The 17,991-nt window shown below is 35.1% G+C and overlaps 1 protein-coding gene across 1 annotated transcript; it reads right to left on the reverse strand.

The window, feature by feature from the left end:
• Positions 1 to 367: 367 nt before the first annotated feature.
• Positions 368 to 5,513, reverse strand: LOC130724511 (ent-kaurenoic acid oxidase 1-like). The gene is made up of 8 exons (XM_057575752.1): positions 5,266 to 5,513; positions 2,716 to 3,193; positions 1,804 to 2,067; positions 1,554 to 1,643; positions 1,380 to 1,458; positions 946 to 1,052; positions 738 to 853; positions 368 to 620 (listed from the first exon to the last, which is right to left on the reverse strand). Exons 1-8 carry the CDS (start codon positions 5,496 to 5,498, stop codon positions 515 to 517), a joined length of 1,473 nt encoding a protein of 490 aa, XP_057431735.1. The 5' UTR covers positions 5,499 to 5,513; the 3' UTR covers positions 368 to 514.
• Between the last annotated feature and the right edge of the window lie 12,478 nt (positions 5,514 to 17,991).

The raw sequence follows: 17,991 nt of genomic DNA on the forward strand, positions 1-17,991 counted from the left end.
CCTATGTTAATCTACAGGTATGACTCAAATTGATCCCCGCATGAATGGAGCAAAAAACGCAATTTGAGTTACATGGCCAGTGGATAATGGTTGAGTGAGTCATTTCACTTATAAATTGTTTAACTCTTATTTCTTTATCCAACGTGAGACTGATTTCATTTCATTCACACTTATTACTTCAAGAACGATTAAGTAAACTGATTAATCAAATAAATTCGAAATAATGACATTGGTTAATTTAGATCATGAGGTTCATCAAACACCCTTGTGCCGATCATTGTCTTTTCCTCAAAAGTGAGTAAATGGGATAGTTTTTTTTAATGAAATACTTGAAATCACAACAATCCAAATGGTATATTGTCATGGCACATAAATGATAAATTGTGACAGTTCACGAGTGTTATCATACATTTTATCATAAACATTATTCGATTATTATAAAATAACTTATACTAGCTTTGGGTTCGTACATTTATTGATCGAATTTCATATTGTAAATCCCCTTTCTTCCATCTTAGGTTGATGTAGGTGAACATTTCCTGATCCTTGCCAAGCAATTGTCCATGGGCCTTGGATGAGGTAAGTATCTCACTCGACATTCAGGATTAACCTGTTCAAGCCTGTGTAATCAATAAATCACATAAAATTGTTAAAGAAATGCTTGTTACAACCAATATTTTTTTTTAATGAAATAAGAGGTAAAAAATGGGAGAATAGGTTTATGATGAATTACTCACTGGTAATTCATTATGAAATGATGAAGAAAAACTGCAATTTCCATCTTGGCTAGATCATTGCCTGGACACAATCTAGTTCCTGCTCCAAAGGGAAGAAATTCCCCAGCCTTGTGTTCCTTCTATAAATGTATAAATCACAAGTATAAGTTATATGTGTGTGTGTGTGTGTGTGTGTGTCTATGTTTAAAAATAAAACTTTGCAACTTACATTCCATCTATTAGGATTAAATTGCATCGGATCAGGATATATTTCAGGATCAAGATGAACCGACCTAAACCAAATCAACACTTTCCAACCTTTTGGAATGATGTAACCTGTATCACACATGTACATTTGGTGAATGTCCGTAAGTATTTCTGCAATTGATTCTGAATTTAAAATAAATTTTGATTTCTAGGTTAGAATTGATGATATAAAATTTGATCCACACATGTTACTAGTAATTTGTAAGATGAATTAAGAGCATATTACATTTTCAAATCTATATCTTGTCACATCATGATGTTTTCAAATCAGTGATGTAATGAACATCCATTGTGCAAGCCAATCGCCATCATTTGTATCTTACGCAAAATCATGTTCAAAATAAAGGAGAAGAAGACATCAAATAGCTCAATTCACCAAATATGCAAAACACTAACCATTTATGTTGACATCAGACTTTGCCTCTCGAAATACCACAAGTGAGAATGTAATCACACGCAATGTTTCATCAATCACCTATGGAAATATACAAAATTGAAAACAAATGTAACCCATAGTTGATAATTGGTCCAATATCATTTGTCAGTAACATGAGATCAACAAATCTATACCTTATAAAGAAATTCCATCTGTCGAATTTCCTTAAGAGTCAACCCTTTCTGTGTTGGAGGCCTTTTCTTTATTATTTCTTCTTGTTCCGCCTATTCAATGGTTAAACAATATTAACGTTAAATTTTTGTATTACAGAGTAAGATGTGGAGACATTTTAATGAAGTGATTAGAGTTCATGTTTCTTGTTCATGAGTAATTGTAAATATAGATGGACTATGAATGATAATTGAATAACTTGATGATATATACCTTAGCCTTTTGGAGATATTCTGGGTGCTTTTGCAGGAAATAGGTCGCCCACATGGTGATATGTCCTGAAGATTCATGACCAGCATTCAAGTACATCAACATGATATCAATGATTTCCTCATCACTCAACTTTCTCCCTTTATCATCTTCAACATCAATCAGAGCATCCATCATATCTTTGGCTTTTTTTGGTACAAATGTCTTCCTTTGCTCTCTTCTCTCGTCCACAATAGATTGGAATATGGCAAGTAGTTTTTTCCTCGCCTAAAATTCAAATTAATAAATAAATAAATGGTAAGTGTTCATAAAGTGAACCCGAGATGATTAAGTTCAAAACGACGAAAAGAGAATTATAAATTTATTCAATCAAGTGAACATGAGTATCGCCTTCGAGCAGACTTTCTTTCCCTGCAAAAGTCTCTTCAACCGTTAACCAGCTGCCCCATGACTCATAATTTTTTTTTTGTACAAAGGTCTCATGGCTTTTTAACGCCAAGCTATGAGATCGTGACTGACGAACAGTTAAGACTTAAGAGTGTCCTAACCCAACCTCTCCCCTTAATATTATAAATTAAGCCCAATACTAGTAATAAAAAACAGTCAATCCCCTACGGCTAGCATAGCCTCATCCTAATATGATCATACATTTACTAGCCCATAACAATTAACTTTTGTAACTTAGAGACAGTAAGGTTCTTTAGGCTGTATTCTTTTAAACTTAAGAAGAATTAGAAGCAAACAAATTCTAATTAACTTTTTGGTTTTCATATTGAGTATTAGAATTTGGGATACTTAACCACAAAATTTAGGGTTGTTTTTTACTCTTTCTAAGAACTATCTTGATCATATCTCTAGTTAAAGTGAGACTTCTAACAAAATGCTTAACAACGTAAAATGATGTTGAGATGTTACCTTGAATGCCTTGTGGTATGCAAATCCAGGAATATTAATCCGCATGGCTCTAACTCCATGGTTAAGTTGAGTGTATTCTCTTTCCAAAGCCTCCATGACATGTTCACTTTCTGAGCTAATGAAAATATGCATGATGATTTTAAAAGTAAGCTTCCGCATCTGAGTTAAGAATTCAATTTCTCCCATGTTGGACCATTTCTCCAAGGAACTTATAACATTGTCTTCAATGTATGTCAAGTACAGAGACAATGCTTCCATGCCATTGATTGAAGACGATGTCAGGCGCCTGAGACGCTTGTGTTCTTCATACCCAATTGACACGAATGACTTCTTTCCCATGAGTTCTATTGTAGAGCGAGGCCAACCAGGTTCAAATTTAGTGTCATCTGTCAGAACTCTCTTGCATGCTCCAGGGGTTGTCACAATCACACTTGGGTTCCCAAACATGAAGGCCTTGTATATTCCGCTTCGTCCATATCTTTATTATTAATTAGATCATTAAAAAAATGTCAGGTGTCATCATACTTGGGATGATCAATAATGAAACTTCACACTTCATAATCTCAATTTCAAATTGGTACGAGTCTTTTTAGATTCCTTGACATTAAGAAAATGTATTCTTAAGAAATATTTTTCTAAAATATACTGAAAACAAAAAAAATTAAAGAAAAAGAAATGAAAACAATAGAAATAGTGAGATAAAAGTAATGTTAGTGGAGGTTGATGGTGGCGGCAGCGGTTGGTGGTGGTGGTTAGGGATGACAACAATGGTGGCAGTGGTGGTGGAGGTGGGTGGTGGGTGGTGATGGTGGTGACAACAGTGACAATGATTGTTAAGGTTAGTGGTAGTGGTGATGAAAATTGGCAACAATGGTAGCTGTGATGGCGGCAATGATGGTAGCGGTATCGGTAAAAGGCGGTGGCAGCGTGAAAATGAAAATAAAAAATCAAAACAAACATGTTTTTTAAATTTTAACAATTTGCAAATGAAAATGAAAAATAAAAAATGTTTCTTAAACCAAACCAACCCTACTTAATTCTTCATTTGGTCGGTGTATAAAATCAAAATAATTAAGAAACATAGTATGTTGTCGGTACTTGGTAGCATTTAATTTATTATCAATTTATATTTACTTTTCCAAAATAATTTCTAGTCCCGTTTTCTTGATTTTCTCCCATCATTTATGCATTGGAGAATGATAAAAGATAGAGTCACCATTTAAATAAGAATATTCTTATTAAAAAAATATACTAACTTTTACGTAGTTTTTTATTTTTATAGTAAGGAGTAACAATTATTTATTTTTGGAAAAAAAATTATTTATAATTATTAATAATAAATAATTGATATTATGTATAATTATTTATCTAGTTATATAATAATTTACAATTTAAATATAAAGTACTTTTGAAAAAAAAATTTAATAATATTTTTTAAAATTTAGTTATTTTTTATTTTCTATCACGTTCCACTACTAAGTTAAAACCAATTGGTTGAATATATAGCTTTTAATTTTAATTAAATTATGCTCCCTTCGAGAAAAAAAATTTAAATAGGATAATGAATAAAAATTAATTAAATTTTAAAAAATAGGGTCATTTACAAAAATATTAAAAATTGATTTTATTAGAATAATATACGCTGATTTTATATTATTTAAAATTATTTATCTACCTATATAATAATTTATGATGTAAATATAAAGTATCTTTGAAAAATTAATGCTATTAATAATATTTTTAAATTTAAATCGTAATTTTTTCCTTTTCTAAGTTTTTATTCCAAATGATTTTTTCCTACAAAGGTTTGAATGAGACACTTTCTCTAAGTAAGGACCTTCTAAGAGGATGAGTTAGCTTTTTCTTACCAATCTCTTTGTGATGTTCATCTTTTCATAAGAGGGTTGTTCTCATGTACTTTATTCTCACTCAATAAAATTTCTTGTTGTTGTCAATTGTTTTTTAAATTAAATTAATTTATAATATGCCACTACTAAGTTTAAACCAATTGGCTAGTTACCTATATAATTTTAATTAAAATAGGCTACCTTCAAGAAAACTAAAATAAGCAAACAATAAAAATTTAATTAATTTTAGTTCATTTTAAAATATAGGCTCATTTATAAAAATGTAAAAAAACTAAATCTAATCAACTACTTACTTTTAAAAAAATATTATGCACTTTTTATTCAATACATATCATATCATTACCTTCACAATCATAAACACAAGATAAGATAAGAGTCTATCTCGCCCTTATCTTTTTATGATCTGATCCAACTCTCTATCCTGACTACCAAACAAGTCATTCACATAAGATTACTTTTGACATGTGGTATTAGCGACATCACTCTTTGTTAGCCACATAATTATTTAATGAGATATTATAAAGTGATATGAAAATTATACATAAGAGTAAAACCAAAATCATATAAAAATTAGATGTTAGTGATCAAAATGAAATCTTATAATAATAATTTAGATAACTAAAAACTTATTTGAACCTGTATAAGTGTATATAATAGACTGAGCGTGATGAATGAATTGTACCTAGAGACAATGGAGGACATGAAGGAATCAGGGTCCCTGGACTTGAAAGCTCTAAGGAAAAACCACATGTTGCCAATGAAGGGCCAGCCCATGTCACCAGGGGGCAGTGAGTACTGCTTCTTACCCAATTTAGATTCATACAACCACCAATTTACATTCTTGAGAAGGTATCGCAACATCAAAACAACAATGGCCATCAGGACCACCCACTTGGATTCAATCTCCATCATCATCACTCAAACTTGAAGTCACCCCACCCCAAAGCTCCCAACTCACAAATGACCTTCCCCGGTTTCTTTGTATTTATAATAAACTTAGGGGAAGTATGCGTTGTAAGAATAATATATGTGGTAAAATTTTAAGATTTAAGTTTAGTCAAATAAGATATATATATCAATAAAATATTATAGGAAACATATTATAAAGAAGAAAATACATAATTACATTTATTTAATAAAAATTACATAAGTGCCTACCATTATAAATTTATTTAAGAAAATCCATAATTTAAATTTTTTTTTTATTAAATAAATTTAGTCGTTTAAAAATCTGAGTGTCTACCATTATATAATATTAACACTTAATTTATTAAGAATTATCATTGTTACGGAATAAAACAATAGACAATTTTTTTTGGTAAGCATATTGTAATATATAAATATAAGGGGGTACTAGGGGTACCCCAACCCTATACAACAAGAAACAAAGAGAAGAAGCAAGCAGCAGTGACAAGAGACCACTGCTGTTGCAAAAACAGAGGCAGGACAAACAAAACAGAACACAACTTCCTCAAAAGAGAAACAAAACCAAAATTGATGATGTCGTATGCATTATGAGAATAAAGATTCCTTACTATGTAACACATCTAATTACGAGATAATATCTATCAGATAATATTTTGACTTGATTCTCTTGTGGTTTGTTGTAACCCTACGTATATAGACACGTTTTATGTACACACTAATTGTTCAACCTGAATCCTTATTTCTCTCCCGCCTTTCTAACTTGAGCGTAAGAGTGTCAGGGAGGTACCCACCTCCGATGCCCACCTAATCACTTGATACTAGAAGAAGTAAGCCCTTATGTGGAGGAACGTCCCCGTTCACCAATTCCGTACAACATTCCAAACTCATGTTCGGTATTCACTTACCCAAACATTGGCGCTGCTGTGAGGAACCAATAACCGTATTTCATTCATCTATACTATGCATGACTAATGAATATGACAAGAAGGCAACAAACAAACCATGCGATCCACAAAAGGGCAAGTAAATTTAAATGTTTGTTCCACAAGAGGCGAAAAGTGTCATAGCACCCATCATTCTCGGTCATCAAACTTGGGAACATAAGATTTATAAAAGGGTTAAATATCTCTTGGAGTGGATACGTTGGTAATCACTAACGGATTCGTAGATGGTGATAAGCCCTTGGTGATCGATTGCCTGAAAGAGGTCCTTCAAGAAATTATGCAAACTTCCTCGTACCCACCAATCCGAGCCAAGAGTCTCCGATATGGTAATTGTGTTTAACAATGATGACTATGGACAACACATTTTATTTATTTATTTTTAGTTCTAATATTGTAATAAGCAGAGTAATCATTGACTAGCGTGACTCCGTTAATATCCTCTTTCACCCTGTTTCCTGAAGATGAGGCTTAAAACACATGAATTTAATCCCTTTTAATTATATGATCTAATCGCATTCAGATGATTCAACATCCCTCCCCTTGGTTACTATGAGGTTTGGTTGTCTCTCAATGATAGATGCAACTCAAAGACAACACCTAAAAACTTATTTTTCTTAATTTGATTTTTCTTTTTAATGATTCTTTTTTAAATAAGCTCTTGTGTATATATATTATTCCTAATATATAATTTCACTCATTGTTGTCAATCTCTATGTTGGGGTTGATTGTCAAGTCCCACATTGCCAAATTTCTAAAATAAAGAAGGAGGTTAAAAATTAGCTATTAGAGAAGTTTCGCATCGCTTATTGTGGTGAAGCAAGGGGGAGACCAAGGCTATATATTGGACCTAGGTTCTTTGTTTTTTTATGTACCAGTCAGTAACACTTTAAGCTTATATCTGACTTAGTTTAAATATTTTCTTTGTGAGAGTGTGGTTGTATTGGGTATTGGGGTGAGAGTGAGAGAAATCTAAGTGTTGTAACAATTTTCACATGGTGATAATTCTCTGGTTGCCGGTTTAGGCAACGGTCGTGGTTTTTTCTCCGGTTTTAGAGTTTCCACGTATTAGAGAAGTTTCGCATCGCTTATTGTGGTGAAGCAAGGGGGAGACCAAGGCTATATATTGGACCTAGGTTCTTTGTTTTTTTATGTACCAGTCAGTAACACTTTAAGCTTATATCTGACTTAGTTTAAATATTTTCTTTGTGAGAGTGTGGTTGTATTGGGTATTGGGGTGAGAGTGAGAGAAATCTAAGTGTTGTAACAATTTTCACATGGTGATAATTCTCTGGTTGCCGGTTTAGGCAACGGTCGTGGTTTTTTCTCCGGTTTTAGAGTTTCCACGTATTTTTCTTGTGTTGGGATTGTGTTTTATTTTTTCTTCAGTTGTGTTGTTTCCGAGCTGGAATCTATTAAAGTTGAGATTGATGATGAAGATAAAGCGTTAAGGCTCATTTTATCCCTTCCATCTTCCTATATTCATCTGAAACTTGTTTTGATGTATGGGAAGGAAAGTTTGAGTTTTCAAGAAGTTGCAACTAAAATTATTTTGGAAGAAAGGATAATGAAAAATGATGAAAGCACTTCATCAAGCTCAATATTTCTAACTGGAGGTGGGGCTAATGAGAAGAAGATCCTTGCAAAGAATCTGGCGTGCTGAAAGTGTGAAAGTCTGGGCATGTGAAGAGAAATTGTCTAGGTGGAGGAGTATCTGAAAAAGACTCTGAGGTAAGTGCTAGAAATGTCTCCCTTGTTCTGGGAGATGGTGGTGATCTCATCTAGAAGATAAAGTTTGTCCTTATGGTATTTCCGCTATACCATGGAAAAGGACAAGTTATTGCTAGCGAATTAAGAAACATAACACGGGCATTGGTGCATTGATGCTAGGTGTGTGGTGAGAGGTGCCGATGACTAAAGAACTTCCTGGAAGCCAATATGGGAGTTGCACCATAAAATTTCAGCAAGGTTTCAGCATGTGGAAATTCTTGGATGATTTAGTTCCAAGTCAAGAAAATTATTGGAATGATTTATTTCCAAGTGAAGTGTACTCTTTATGGTGGAGTATGATTGTCGGTATAGACAATGTAAGCGGAAGATGTGTAACTCTTACAATCAAGGTGGAGATTGTTGGGGTTGAAAGTTAGCTATCGGAGAAGTCCCACATCGCTTAGTGTGGTGAAGCAAGGGGGAGACCAAGGCTATATATTGGACCAAAGTTCTTTGTTTTTATATGTACCAGTCAGTAGCACTTTAAGCTTATATCTTACTTAGTTTAAATATTTGCTTTGTGAGAGTGTGGTTGTACTGGGTATTAGGGTGAGAGTGAGTGAAGTCTATGTGTTGTAACAATTTTCACATAGTGATAATTCTCTGGTTGCCGATTTAGGCAACAATGGTGGTTTTTTCTCCGGTTTCGGAGTTTCCACGTATTTTTCTTGTGTTGTGATTGTGTTTTATTTTTTCTTCAGCTGTGTTGTTTCCCAACACTCTAGATATATCTCTTAATCTCTTACGAGATTACGATATCACGTACCAAAAACGAGACGAGACTAGCGGGGGGTAATAACTTTTTTTTCAAATCTCGACTAATATCACGAGATATCTCTTAATCTCGTGTAATATCGCGAGATTACCACGAGATTACGAGATTACCTTGTTTTTTAAAAAATGTCAAAAAATTGTTTTGCTTAAGGCTATTTGAGTCACTTAACCCACAAATTTTAAGGTTTTCACTCATCTCTGTCGTTCTTGCCACTCAACTATGTCGTTCTTTCTACTTCTTCTCTCATCTCTGCGTGCGCAGCCTTCACTCATCATCTCGCGCGTCCACCAGCGCAACTTCCTTCTCCTCCAACGCGGCTTCCTCCTCCTTTTGATGAAATCCAATCTGATGATGAATGGATAACTAAAGGGGTAGATGTAGAGGATAATGATATAGACTACTCTCATTTCTATTGGAAAATGCTCATCTCGTCCAGATTGATTATCTTTATTTTTCACTAGTTATCGACTGATTGCATTTGAGATTGTTGGGTTTCGGCATATTTCCATGTTTACTCATTTCTCTATTGTCTTATTAGCCAAGAAGTTCAACGACCTACTACTTTCCTTGATACAGCAGACCAATGATCTCAGTGTGATATGCCAAACACCAGTGAAGTCACCGGTTTTCCAGGTATAGATTTTACAACTAGTTTTCACATATCAGTTGCTGAAGAATTAATTTATGGGCTAATCACTCATTCAATATTTCTTTTTCATGTATCTAGTGGCGTGAATGAATGAGAGAGATATGTAGGTACTTATTGGTTAACTTAGATAAACTAGGTTTGCACATGGTAGTATAACAAAGAAATGTTCTCTGACTGAGGTTCTGTTCTTTTGCATATTTAATTGATTTTGAGTATTATTACAATCACCAATTAGTTAAGTTGGTTGTCTATGATGAAGCTTGCGGACTTTTCCTAGAAGTAAGTAAGTAGACTTCAAGACCACCCTATGTTTCAATTTTCATGAGGGATGATCAGTTATCTAGAGATGCCAAAGGTCCCTAGTGATATAGAAACAGTGTAAATAATCTTTTACATTTAAGGGAGGTTGTAAACTCCCGTTAAAAAAACTTGCGTATAAGGGAGGTTTAAAACCCCCGCTAAAAACCGCCACTAAATGCATAATGCAGGTACCAGGGTTTGCTGAAAAACGCCGTTAATAATTTGTGGCGAGTGTAACTTCAGGATTTTTCAAAACCCCCGCTAAGTAGCTCGTGGGGGTTGAAAACCCCCACTAAATGCAAATAAAAAACCCCGCTAATTGACAGATTTTTTGTAGTGATGATGAAGATGATGATTCTAGTTGTTCTAAATTCGACGGTGTTGTAGGATTTTAAATTTGGACAACTAGTGACTTATTTGTTCTTGTTTTAAGTTTATCTTAACTTGTATTGATGTTTTGTTAACTTGTTATGACTTATGAACCTTAGGTTTGGATATTTGGTAATTTTATGCATGATTTTAATTGTCATTGTTGGATAATTTGAATAATTTTAGGTACTATTAGTGTGACTTAATCATTATTATAATTTTAAAAGTATTATTTTTGCACGAGGTTACGAGATAACATTACGAGATTAGGTAATCTCTAAAGATTGACAATCATGATTTCACTTAAGTTTACCTTAGTCCCATATCCATATATGAAAATATATAATTTTAATAAATTTAAAGAAAAACTAGATATAAATATTATGCATGAGTTTTGATTATTTGACAATTTATTTTCGGTTCCATTTTATTTCCATCTATTTAATTTTATTTATATCTTTCTTCTTTTTCTATTACATCATCTATTATACCTCTCATTAATTATCGATTTATTCAATTATGCATATATCAATAATGTGCATAGTTAAAGACGCAAAAAAAATAATGTACTGAGCCAACATTTTTAATTCAACGTAACCCATGTAAAACTAGGATATTCCCAGTTAAATTCTTGAACATTACGCATCAATAGTGACATAGTGACATATATAATCTATTCTAATAAATGATTTATCAACAACCAAAATATAAAATCATATATCAAGTTGACATATGGGTCCTTACGAACATCAATAATAACATATTGATCAAATTGATTGTACCCGACCATTACTTTCCTTTTTTCTTGATCCGCGACAATTATATACTTAGGATATGTTTGACACGTTTAGCTGAAAAGCTAGCTCATAGCTGAAAGTTGATAAGCTAGCTAGAGCTGAAAAACTACATAATTGTAACAAAAGTGTTTGGTAAAACTAGTTGTTGAACAAGCTGAAATTGTAAAATGACATACTTGTATAATTATTTTTATATTTAACATTACTTTATTTTCACATTAATACATTACTTGTCCATAGGATATTAATATTAAAATTATTATAACTTTAAATATTTTAATTTGACTCAATTTATTTATCATCTTAAAAAAAGGTTTTCCGAAGGACAAAAAAAATCATCTTTAAAATATAATATTTCTTTTTACTTATTTTATTTCAACATTAATACCTATATGGTGGAATTTTAATAAAATAATAAGGATAACAATGACAATAAATTCAATAAGCTATAAGCTACTCAGATAGCTTATAGCTTAAAGCTTTAAGCTACTGAAATAAGCTCCTTCACCAAACACTTTTATAGAGCTTTTAAGCTAGTCAAATAAGCTTTAAGCTAGCTGAAATGACATGTCAAACATAGCCTAAGCATAAGAGAGAAACACCAAATAATGATAACTCATAATTATAACTGCATAAAGATGTATCAAATAAGAGTAAAATCAATGTACATCATCACAATCACTAAAATAGAGAGTCAAAAGACAACAAAAAGTGGTAAAGGTAAAAGTGAAACCCAAGATAGAACGAAGCATGGACGTCCGGAGAAGCTGTCACCTTCCGCCATGGCCTTAATGTCGGCCCTCAAGGGCCTAGCCTTCCTCTCCACCAAGAAAGTGCCTCAAAGAGTCTCCCAAAATTATTTATTAGGTTTAGAAGAAGAGAAAGATGAAAAGATCCCAAAAAATAGGTTAAAAACTGATTTTAAAGTGATTTTCGTGTTATGTGCTTTTTTGTCCTTTCTGATGCAGAAGAAGATCTGGGGCAGCCACGCCCACTGTAAAACAGTGCACCGTCGAGAATCTGGAGCGTTGGATGCGAATCTCGTGAATCTGACGTGTCTGGCGTATGGCTAACGGTGTACCGCAATGCACCTTATTAGAACCTCATGGATCTCGTACATCTACTTCCAACCTACGACACGTGTCGCAATCACGCCGAAGGTGCATGGTAACGTCATGCACATGCGCTACACAGGATCCCATCGTCCATAATTTAATGATTTCTCATTTTTTTCTCCAAATCTTTCTCCTAAAATAAAGCAAATAAAAATAGAGAAGAGATAAAAATAAGATAACATCTTAAAATAAACTTATCTTTTTTTTAAACAAAAGATATAATTATTAATAAAAGCAAAAACCCAAGAGAACAAGCCCTCTCATGGAATGAGCATGAACAAAATAATGACGGTTTGAATGGCAGTCTCGGGGTGGAATTTAAAATGGAAAAAGGGCTGCGGCAGGGGATCCATTATCTCCATTCTTATTCTTGGTGGTTGCAGGGGCAGATTTGTGGGCTTCAATTTTAGCATGGGAAGGGACTTGGCAATATCTATGTTGTAGTTTGCGGATGACACCGTTTTATTGGGGAGGCAAGTGTTCAAAATATATGACTAATCAAGTGTGTCTTGAGGTGCTTTGAATTAGCTTCTGGTCTTAAGGTAAACTTTCATAAAAGCAAGTTAGCAGGAGTAGCAGTGGAGTGGAGAGGGGTGTTTTACCCATGTTTGCATCAATGCGGAACTGTAAACTAATGCAAATTCTCTTTGTTTATTTGGGGATACCGGTGGGGGGAGAACTAACAGCTTACAGCTATGGGAGCCAGTCTTTCAAAAGTTCAGAAAGAAGTTATCAAGGTGGAAGCAGAAATCAGTATCCTTAGGGGGGCGAATTTGTCTCATTCAAAGTGTCTTGTCTGCATTTCCTCTCTTCTTTTTATCTTTTTTAAGATGCCAGTTGGGATAATCAATTAATGCACTAGGCTCATGCGTAAGTTTTTTTGGGGTGGCTCAGATGTGGAAAGGAAAATTGCTTGGGTAAAATGGACTGACGTTTGTAAATCCAAAGCTCTTGGTGACTTAGGGATAAATGATTTGTCTACTTTCAATAAGGCGCTTATTGGTAAATGGAGGTGGTGGTTTTTGACAGAACAAAATAGCTTCTGGTGCAAGGTGATTAAATCTCAATCTGAGGATGGCAGGTGTTCTTCCCCTTGCTGGAGAGATGTTCTTTCACTGTGTTCGGATGATAATTGGTTTGATCTGGGCATTAATAAATCTCTGGGAGAAGGGGATGCAACTAGATTTTGGCTGGATGATTGGTTAGGGTCGGGACACTTGGAGGGAAGATTTCACAGAATGTATAATTTATCTCAAAACAAATATGCTACTATTGAGGAGGTGGGGGAGTGGAGACAGAGTATTTGGGAGTGGGAATTTGCATAGAGGAGGGGGTTGCGAGGAAGGGAGTTAGGATGGTTTGATACTTTGTTGAATACTATTAATATTTGTTGTCTGCGGGAGGGGATGCCGAATAGGTGGTTGTGGGAACCAGGGGAGGAGGGAGTTTATTCAGTTAACAACTTATTCTTTTATGCAGGTATGCGACTCAGAGGATTCTGACATTGACTTTCAGTCAATTTGGAATGGCATTGCTCCGTCAAAGGTGAAAGCCTTTGTTTGGCGCATGTTGCTCAACCGGATCCCAACCAAGATTAATTTAAGGAGGCGCAGTGCTATTCCTGCAGGTGTGGATTTGCTTTGTCCTCTATGTACTCGTGAAGAGGAGTGATGTGATCACTTGTTCTGCACTTGCGCGCAGTCTCTAGATGTCTGGCTTGTTGTCCAACGCTGGTTCGGGTTTGTTACAACATTGCCTTCTTCGTCAAAGTCTTTCTTTAGCTAGTTTTCATTCTTGGGCAGAAATAAGAAATAGAGGCTTGCTGATGTGACAGTGTGGATGGCTACATGCTGGTCCTTATGGCTTATTCGCAACAATATTATTTTCAAGGATGGGATTTGGGATGATAGTCTCGTGTTGGAACTAATACAGATCAGGTCCTGGCATTGGAGAAAGGAGAAAGTGAAGGGTTTCCATTATTCTTGATTTGAATAGAAATCAAGCCCGTTAATATGTCTCTCGTTCTTGTGCACGACGCAGGTGGCATGGATGGATTGTTTGTTGGTTTGTTACCATCTTTGTTACTTGTTCTTGGTGCTGCCTGCGAATTGGTTGTCTGTTGGTTCATGGTAGTGTTGTTTTTGCTGATATGGTTGTGTGGGGTTTGGTAATGTGTTCAGTGTAAGCCTGTAGTAGAAAGTTGGGTGGTTTTAGCTTTTTGTAGTTGGGTTCTTATTGTTCTTTTATTTTTTCTTTCTTCACCTTTTGTATTTGGGTTTAACATCCCTTATGCTAATTTTAAATACAATTCTTTGGCTTGTCAAAAAAAAAAGAACAAAACAATGACGTACTACAACCACCATCCTGCAATGCGCAAGGATAACAACATTGGCATAACACAAACCACATCCTTGGTTGTTTAAACGATTCTGCGAGTGAGTCTCATTAAAACCTCCCTAGGAAAAACTCAATGGAAAAAATCCAAAAAAGAAAAAAGAGTACCTAAACTCAAGTAACAACCAAAGAAAAAGGAAACTAGTTAAAGTAAAACCATACAGCCCACAAAGAATTGGAGCCAACATCCCAAGACATTTACAACACACACCAGCACGAATAAAATGCGAAACAGCCCCGGACAAACAAATCAACAAACCCGCAACAACACTAAACAAATGAGCTTTCACTACTAGGTAATCATAGAAACTTCATAAGCCACCATCTTGCCAAACGTAATCCACATGGACTCACAATTTCCACGCACTACAGTCCAATACCCATGAAGAAACCAGCATCAATAATTCTCCACGAAGAAAGTTTCTAATCTTGATCTTGAAGGCACAATCCTCACGTTGTCATGCTGAATATCACAGACCATGCATTAACCAATCTGGTATGCTCCAGCCATTCATGCACCATGCTTAATTCAATATCTTAAACACCCCTTTACGATCATATACTACCCCGTTACATTTTAAGTTTCAAGCAAAAAAAACTCTCAAACCAAAATAGTGGGTTATTGAAGTTTTTTTCCCCATTCTACCCTCTCACATCCTAATCATGAAATTATAAAGTTTTCAAACCAAAATAGTGGATAGTTAATTTTTTGTTCCACTCTCTCATATTATTAAACTATTTATCATTATTCCCTCTCTAGTAGCAATAAAAATTTATAACCTCTCTCCAATTTTAAATGTTAACACATTTTTCTATATAACTTGGAAAATTCTTTTGGTTACTTTCATTGGAATTTAATTTACACTTACTAGACAAGACTTTAAATTGATATAATGGGAATTTAATTTCCATTTACTAGTAAGGATATAATTGACAAAATGGACCTTAAAACATCAAAATGACAGTTAAATAGGAACAAAAATTTTCTTCTAAAACGACACTTAAAAAAGAGCGGAGGTAGCATAGACCTACAAGGGTCCGGATCCTCTTCAGTGGATTTCTCTCAATTTTTCTCCGGTTAACATTTGAAACTGCCGCAAAATGTTGCCAGATGCAATAAAATGACTCTGCAAAAAAATTGACAGAATTTGTGGCAGCTGGCTACATTTTGTGGCGGTTCAAAACGGCCACAAATGTCCATTGGAGAAAAATTAAGAGAAATCCACTGGAGATGGAGATGATGCCAACCCAGACCTACAACAACCTCTAATGTTCCACGCCCACCAAAGCACTGACCAAGTAAAATATATATCATCCGTTACCAAATCACAAACCCACGCTCCCCCCTATCTTGAATACACTCATATGCTTCGAAAGTTCAGCTTGAATTACAGCAAGACACAAACTGCAAAACTTTACATTGCACCAGCCACATGAACAAATCATGTCGCACTCTTTTCAATGCCAATGGAATTGACTTCCTGTTCTCTACCCTTCCCAAACCCCGCACATTCCATGTGACCCAGACACCCGTCATCCTTCACCTCCTACTGCCTAAATAAATTTGGGGAATAAGACCTTGAACCGCTTCCTCCTCAGAACATTCAGGAATCAACCCTGCATCATGACTCCTTATTAAAGCTCTTTTAGCCCGCGTTGTTATGCCTTCTTCACTTCCCCAATCAGCATGTATCAGCTGTTGATCCTGGCCATCAAGATACAAGTTTGCTAACTCACTTCCTCCCCTCTTCTTCCTCGGTATGCATGAGGTCTTTTCGGAGTTACGTCTTGAACAACCTTAAGCTGCTTGCGCGGCCTACCTCTTCCACGCTTTACCTCAAAAGAATCCTCCAACTGTAGAGCTTTGTCAACCGGTGTTCCTTCGTGAATATGGTCAAGCACCTCATCACTTTCAGTTTCTGGTTCCAAACCTTCAAAATTGATTTTTTTTTTTTAAATTTTGGAATGCCTTCAATTTTTGCCACTTCATACCCACACTCCATTAGTTCCTGAGCCTCTCTCTCCAATATCGTTATTCCATCATTCTCCTGATTATGAGCATCACGTTTCCAAGAAAAAAAACTTGCGGCCACCTCCATAAGGAAGATTCCTCCCACTGCACCCAAGGTGTTGGAGCGGGTCCCACAATTCGAAATTGAATTCCTACATTTAGTATATAAATTTAATTTAAAAAGATTAATTTATAAATTCTAAATTAAAGTAATTTAAAAAAAAAAGAGATTATACTCCATCCGTTCCTATTTATAAGTCTATTTTACCAAATTCTCTTAGATTAAGAAAAGTAGTTACAAGCAATAAATTTGTAAAAGAATTTATTCACTTTCCTAGATTACCCTTATTTAATTTCTTATAAATTTCTCTCTCTAAGTTATTATTTCAAAATCTCATTGTCTCTTTCATATTAAATATGAGGATAGTTTTGGGAAAAAATAATTAATGTTTTTTTTTTTGAAAAGAGAAAGGATAAATCATTGATAAAATAGCCTTGGGAACAAACTCTCCCAAGTAAGATAGAAAAGACAACAAAGCAAGAAAAAGAAAAGAGGAAACTACATAACAGCTAAAGGGAAATGACTACAAAGGAAAAGATACAAGAAAGCTAGCAATAGTGAGCATGAGCAACTAGGTACCACACGCTCCAAGATTGCACCCCATAGATGAAAATGAAGCAAGCCAGCAACTAGGAGCAACACCTCTTGCAAACTCAGTACCTGTACAGCACAGTAGGCAACTCGTACCATGGTCCACTTCACTACAATACATTAAGAAAGTTAGCTGCATAAATAAAATACATGCCCAGCAACCCACGCAGCTAACTTCCAAGTGCCAGTGGCCTCTCAAATTCATCAAGGATGGAACCTGGAAATTAGTCATTGCCTTAAGATTTCATTAGCAGTGTCTAAACCAGCAAAGTAAGACCAGATATGCAGCTTGACAGAAAACAAAAGAGCAATTCATACTAATCGCCAAGGGATACAAGCCAAAAAGAAGACCCTAAGACTATACAAACACAACCCTATAGGAACAAAAATAAATCATGACATAAAGTGTTCCGCGTATACCTTTTTCAGACCTCGAATAGCATCAATGTCATTCCCCTCAAACTCTAGCCCCAATACTTTGCCAACAAGCCAAGTCTTTTTCGATCGCGTGAAGTAACGCACTCCGCTAAATTGATATGAGGCCCTCGACGCCAAGGGCGTAGAGGCGATAAGATCATCCTCAAGCTCAACCTGAACCTCCTCATGTACCGGGGGCAGAATAAGAGGTATCTGACAAGGAGGAACCTTTTTAGGACGCCCACGTCGGCGAGGTTGTTGGACTGGTTCCTCTGCTGAAAGCCCCTCCTC

This window comes from Lotus japonicus, chromosome 6 (assembly GCF_012489685.1).
Source record: "Lotus japonicus ecotype B-129 chromosome 6, LjGifu_v1.2".
NCBI lineage: Eukaryota > Viridiplantae > Streptophyta > Magnoliopsida > Fabales > Fabaceae > Lotus > Lotus japonicus.

Bases quoted from the DNA above. Each gene is read 5' to 3' on its own strand.
- LOC130724511 (XM_057575752.1), bottom strand. From the start codon at position 5,498: ATGATGATGGAGATTGAATCCAAGTGGGTGGTCCTGATGGCCATTGTT. The intron at 2,068-2,715 runs GTAACATCTCAA...TTTGAATTTTAG, and splicing joins CATACCACAAGGCATTCAAG to GCGAGGAAAAAACTACTTGC. The intron at 621-737 runs GTGAGTAATTCA...TTGATTACACAG, and splicing joins CATTTCATAATGAATTACCA to GCTTGAACAGGTTAATCCTG.